Source organism: Heterodontus francisci, chromosome 17 (genome assembly GCF_036365525.1).
Source record: "Heterodontus francisci isolate sHetFra1 chromosome 17, sHetFra1.hap1, whole genome shotgun sequence".
Classification (NCBI taxonomy): domain Eukaryota; kingdom Metazoa; phylum Chordata; class Chondrichthyes; order Heterodontiformes; family Heterodontidae; genus Heterodontus; species Heterodontus francisci.
In genome coordinates this window covers 88134224-88140732 of record NC_090387.1, presented here as the reverse complement: position 1 = coordinate 88140732, position 6509 = coordinate 88134224, and the positions used below count along the sequence as shown (strand labels likewise).

The window sequence follows — 6509 nt, the reverse complement described above, 5'->3', positions numbered from 1 at the left end:
TTTACCTGGCTCACTTGAAGGATAAGGAGTTACTTTTCCCTTTGACAAGAATTCCTTATAACTCTCAGGTATCTTATTCATGACCTCTGCACTCACAGTGGTTTTTGAATTTGACTTTACAGCTGCAGTCAGCGCTATAACCTGATCTGTCGTACTCTCAGTCAGGGTCCCTTTCTCTGCATTGACCTTGTGTAAGTCCCATGGGTTTACCCTGAAACTTCCAGCATTCTGCACAAAGGTGTCCCACCTTGTGACAATGGTAACACTTAGGCTTGTGGACCTCACTTCCACCATCAGCATCTTCCTTTCTGGCCTGAGGAGGAGATCCCAGGGTGTTCCCAGCTGTCCTTTGTTATCCCTGTCTACTTGCCTTCCTTTCACCCTCCCATCTTCTATCCTTCTCGGCTTTGTGGGGGTGACTGAGAAAGGATTTGGGCTTGTAAATAAGCTCATAATCATCAGCGATTTCTGCTGCCTGTCTGGCTGTTGAAACCTTCTGGTTCTCTACATGGGTTCTTAGTCATGGAGGGAGTGAAATTTTACATCCTTCCACAAGAATTCGTTACCTAAGTGCCTCATACCTTTAGTGCCTGTAACCAATGATTAAAATTAATTTGTTTTACCCTCTCAAATTCTATATAAGTCTGCCCAGACAATCTCCAGAGGTTCCGAAATTTCTGCCGATACGCTTCAGGGTCCAACTCATTATCAGCGAGAATAGTCTTTTTTGCCATCTCATAATCTGCAGAAGCCTCCTCAGAACACATAGCACAAAATTCATGAGCTCTGAGCATCAATCTGCTTTGCATAAGCAGTATCCACTTAATCTGTCTGGCTATCTTTTCAAAAGAAATGAAAAATGCCTCTATGTCCCATTCCTCAAACTTCGGGAGGGCTTGTAAAATTTAAACTGCTCTTCACTGGGCTGGAGTCAGATCTTTCCCCACCAAAATTTTCACTGGACTGAAGATCACCCCTTTATTTTAGTTCCATCTTTTTAAATTCAAATTCCCTTCCTTCTCTTTCACTTCCTCTTTGAAATTCTCGTTCAAATTTGTTCAAGCTTAAGTTTTTCCAATTCTATTTCTTTTCCTTTTTCCTTTTCAAGTTCAAGCTGCTTCATCTGTAACTGAATTTTAGCTAATTCAACTGCCCTACCCTCTGGTTCGTCTTTTTCTTCTTCCAATTTCAAATGGTGTGCTGTTCCCTCAATTATATCTGCTTTGTTTGCTCCTGGTTTTAACTCTAACACCAATTTTCTGCCAATTCCTTTAGCTTAATCTTGGTTAAGTTTCTCAAATCACTCACGATATAACCTCCTTCCCCAGAAAGGGCACAGCAACTAACGAAGACATTTCGGTGGTGTAGACCTTATTGTACAAGAAATCTGTTTTTTTTTTAACTTTTCCTCTTTTCAATTATTATTACCCCACTTACAACTGTACATCATCGGCGTTGGATTATCCCAGACGAGCCTCCAATTATATGTTACAATCGCGGTGAAAGGATTGCATTGTTTTTCTAGTTCCACTTCTCCACAGGTCACAACATATATTTACATTTTTTCCCAGTTACCGATACGGTGAATCTATTTTTATCCCAGAATAAAATGCACCAACCAGGTGCACGCATGACCTTCTGACTCAGAAGTCAGAGAGCTACACACAGTTTTGGTTCCTTGAACGGAGCAAGGACATCAGTCTGAACAAACAACTCAGGATCATTAACTGGGTTTAATGTGCATTTTATTCATATAACTTCATGTACATAATAATGTATAATAATTAATTTAATGCAGTATGTATGCAGCACAGGTTTCCTCATCCATACTGTGCTAACAGTGAAAATCAATTCATTTTCTAAATCTAGATCTTAACATCTATGAGTTGCTATTCTAATCTTCTAACAAAAGTGAAACATCAGCAGCTTAATGTTCTAGAGATTGGAGCTATCAAACTAAATGATGCACAAACTCAGCTAAATTAACACTTACAGTAAAGTAGCAGGCTGCCTGACAGTCCCTAGTCATTACCCTTTAAACCAGCCCTTCCACCCAAACGTCCCTCCCTGCCCTACTCAACATTTCCCCTACACTACTCTCCCCTCATGCACTCTCACACCATGGACCCCTCCCCCCACACACCCCTCCCTATGACAGAACCAGCTCAGGCCTAAGCACTGACACAAAAGGTGGGGAGTTGCTGCCTTACCAAATGGAGTCAGGAGTACCACTGCGTGATGAACTTTGAACTAAAGGGCAGAAAGACCAATGCTGCCCAAATCCATGTGCTTGACTGATGTGTGTAACTGCTACGGGTCATACAGCTGATCCCTCACCTTGTACCAACATATAATCATGGGTAAACGTGGCAACCTGCATGACCCAGGGCACTGGGATGTAGTCGTGTGGCATGAGTGCATCTTGCCCTCCCTTTCATCCTCATTCTCTCTGTCCTTTGTTTACTAATTCTCTTCTGATTACAGCCCCAGTGCTTTCCACCACTTTCTCTAGTTGGACATTTGAGCTGAAGTGAGTGCCAGCCATGGAAGCCCAGCTATCCCAGTGTTTATAGCAGCAGTGAATGCCCTTTATTAAAGCCAACACTTTCAAGTGAGGGCTCTAATTATTGCTATGAGTGTGGAAATAGCCAGAGAAAGCAAGAGGAATCCATGCAACTGGCAGGGAGCCTGTAAATGTGGGAGATTGGCTTCAATGCTCATCTCCTGTCTCAGTCTGTGATCTCCTTGTGAGTCTGTGACCTCTGTGTGAGTCTGTGACCTCTGTGTGAGTCTGTGATCTCCTGTCTCAGTCTGTGATCTCTGTGTGAGTCTGTGACCTCTGTGTGAGTCTGTGACCTCTGTGTGAGTCTGTGATCTCCTGTCTCAGTCTGTGATCTCTGTGTGAGTCTGTGATCTCCTGTCTCAGTCTGTGATCTCTGTGTGAGTCTGTGACCTCTGTGTGAGTCTGTGACCTCTGTGTGAGTCTGTGATCTCCTGCCTCAGTCTGTGATCTCCTTGTGAGTCTGTGACCTCTGTGTGAGTCTGTGACCTCTGTGTGAGTCTGTGACCTCTGTGTGAGTCTGTGACCTCTGTGTGAGTCTGTGATCTCCTGCCTCAGTCTGTGATCTCCTTGTGAGTCTGTGACCTCTGTGTGAGTCTGTGACCTCTGTGTGAGTCTGTGATCTCCTGTCTCAGTCTGTGATCTCTGTGTGAGTCTGTGACCTCTGTGTGAGTCTGTGACCTCTGTGTGAGTCTGTGATCTCCTGCCTCAGTCTGTGATCTCCTTGTGAGTCTGTGACCTCTGTGTGAGTCTGTGATCTCTGTACGAGTCTGTGATCTCCTGTCTCAGTCTGTGATCTCTGTGTGAGTCTGTGACCTCTGTGTGAGTCTGTGACCTCTGTGTGAGTCTGTGATCTCCTGTCTCAGTCTGTGATCTCTGTGTGAGTCTGTGACCTCTGTGTGAGTCTGTGACCTCTGTGTGAGTCTGTGATCTCCTGTCTCAGTCTGTGATCTCTGTGTGAGTCTGTGACCTCTGTGTGAGTCTGTGATCTCCTGCCTCAGTCTGTGATCTCCTTGTGAGTCTGTGACCTCTGTGTGAGTCTGTGACCTCTGTGTGAGTCTGTGACCTCTGTGTGAGTCTGTGATCTCCTGTCTCAGTCTGTGATCTCTGTGTGAGTCTGTGACCTCTGTGTGAGTCTGTGACCTCTGTGTGAGTCTGTGATCTCCTGCCTCAGTCTGTGATCTCCTTGTGAGTCTGTGACCTCTGTGTGAGTCTGTGATCTCCTGCCTCAGTCTGTGATCTCCTTGTGAGTCTGTGACCTCTGTGTGAGTCTGTGACCTCTGTGTGAGTCTGTGATCTCCTGTCTCAGTCTGTGATCTCTGTGTGAGTCTGTGACCTCTGTGTGAGTCTGTGATCTCCTGCCTCAGTCTGTGATCTCCTTGTGAGTCTGTGACCTCTGTGTGAGTCTGTGACCTCTGTGTGAGTCTGTGACCTCTGTGTGAGTCTGTGATCTCCTGTCTCAGTCTGTGATCTCTGTGTGAGTCTGTGACCTCTGTGTGAGTCTGTGACCTCTGTGTGAGTCTGTGATCTCCTGCCTCAGTCTGTGATCTCCTTGTGAGTCTGTGACCTCTGTGTGAGTCTGTGATCTCCTGCCTCAGTCTGTGATCTCCTTGTGAGTCTGTGACCTCTGTGTGAGTCTGTGACCTCTGTGTGAGTCTGTGATCTCCTGCCTCAGTCTGTGATCTCTGTGTGAGTCTGTGACCTCTGTGTGAGTCTGTGACCTCTGTGTGAGTCTGTGATCTCCTGCCTCAGTCTGTGATCTCCTTGTGAGTCTGTGATCTCCGTGCGAGTCTGTGATCTCCGTGCGAGTCTGTGATCTCTGTGCGAGTCTGTGATCTCTGTGCGAGTCTGTGATCTCCTGCCTCAGTCTGTGATCTCCTTGTGAGTCTGTGATCTCCTTGTGAGTCTGTGATCTCCTTGTGAGTCTGTGATCTCTGTGCGAGTCTGTGATCTCCTTGTGAGTCTGTGATCTCTGTGCGAGTCTGTGATCTCCGTGCGAGTCTGTGATCTCTGTGTGAGTCTGTGATCTCTGTGTGAGTCTGTGATCTCCTGCCTCAGTCTGTGATCTCCTTGTGAGTCTGTGATCTCCTTGTGAGTCTGTGATCTCCTTGTGAGTCTGTGATCTCTGTGCGAGTCTGTGATCTCTGTGCGAGTCTGTGATCTCTGTGCGAGTCTGTGACCTCCTGTCTCAGTCTGTGATCTCTGTGTGAGTCTGTGATCTCCTGCCTCAGTCTGTGATCTCCTGCCTCAGTCTGTGATCTCTGTGTGAGTCTGTGATCTCTGTGTGAGTCTGTGATCTCCTGTCTCATTCTGTGATCTCCTTGTGAGTCTGTGATCTCCTGTCTCAGTCTGTGATCTCTGTGTGAGTCTGTGATCTCTGTCTCAGTCTGTGATCTCTGTCTCAGTCTGTGATCTCCTGTCTCAGTCTGTGATCTCTGTGTGTCTGTGATCTCTGTGTGAGTCTGTGAGCTCTTGCCACAGTCTGTAATCTCTGTGTGAGTTTGTGAGCTCCTGCCTCAGTCTGTGATCTCCTGTCTCAGTCTGTGATCTCTGTGTGAGTCTGTGATCTCCTGCCTCAGTCTGTGATCTCTGTGTGAGTCTGTGATCTCCTGCCTCAGTCTGTGATCTCTGTGTGAGTCTGTGATCTCCTGCCTCAGTCTGTGATCTCTGTGTGAGTCTGTGATCTCCTGCCTGAGTCTGTGATCTCTGTGTGAGTCTGTGATCTCCTGCCTCAGTCTATGATCTCCTGTCTCAGTCTATGATCTCCTGTCTGAGGAGAGATATACAAGAGGGTGTTAGAGTAGGAGATACACGAGAGGGAGACACAGGAAAGGGAGACACAGGAAAGGGAGACACAGGAAAGAGATACCTGAAGGAAATACAGGAGGGAGATATACAAGGGAGATACATGAGGGAAATACAAGAGAGAGACAGAGATATAAGAGAGCGATACAGGAGAGATGCAGGAGAGAAACACAAGAGGGAGATTTAAGTGTCAGATACAGGAGAGAGGTGCAAGGGGGAGATACAGGAGAGAAGTGCAGGAGAGAGATAAAGGTGAGAGATGTCCAGGAGAGATAGAGGTGAGAGATACAGGATGGAGACATAATTGGTAAATATGGGGGAAATTCGGGAGAGATATAGATGGAAAATAGAGAGGGGAGATACAGGAGCAGGTATAATAAAGCTACAGGGGAGGTTGCAGTTGGAGATGTGTGGTTATTAATTAGAATAACGAAGGAATGAATTATTGTTATTTGGCTATCGCTCTCAGGAGTCCATCAGTCTGGCCTGTGACCGAACTGATTCCAACAGCTAATCTCTACCATTGGCCTGTTTCAAAGATCTCTGAATATCCAGCAAATGAGGGTGTGGTTGGGAGGTTTCTTTCTTAACACCTTTTCCAAACAAAATACAATTGTAGAGTTGGATCGAGCAGTGTTCTCTGTACCCACATTTCATCACCCTCACACAAGGCCAGACCAGGTCAGAGTTATCCTGCAACCAGACCATCTTCAGGCTCCAACTTGTGTGATATGAACAGGGCCAGGCTTGGGTCAGGCCTGGGCCCAATGGGGTGAAACCTCCCAACTCTCTATAAAATAAAATAGAGTTAAGCTATTATCTTCAAGGTTTTTTTCCCCCTTTTTTTGATTAGAGTTTGTCAGACATTCACAGCTCTACTACTCCAATTCTCTTTAATAATTAATGCGCTTAAAATAGTCAACAAATATTCCTGGAAGTAACTCATTACAAAATACACAAAGGGTTTGCCGCTTGTGGAAGCTGGCATTCTTGTGAAGGAGGGGAACTATCTGTCCAGTCAAAATCTGCAGCTCCTGACGTCCAACTGTCCCGGGCGGCTAAAAGTTATTTTCCATCCAGAGTACACCAGGCAGCTGAAGGAAGAAAAGAAACAAAGGATTTCAATCAAGCATGGGGCCAAGGA

The 6509-nt window shown here is 46.0% G+C and overlaps 1 protein-coding gene across 1 annotated transcript in view; it reads right to left on the bottom strand.

The window, feature by feature from the left end:
* Nucleotides 1-6210: 6210 nt before the first annotated feature.
* Nucleotides 6211-6509, bottom strand: part of necab2 (N-terminal EF-hand calcium binding protein 2) — a 487163-nt gene continuing 486864 nt past the window's right edge. Inside the window, exon 14 of the mRNA XM_068049966.1 lies at nt 6211-6459. Within this exon, the coding sequence (XP_067906067.1) occupies nt 6431-6459 (29 nt within the window). The 3' untranslated portion in view covers nt 6211-6430. The remainder of the gene's footprint in view (nt 6460-6509) is intronic.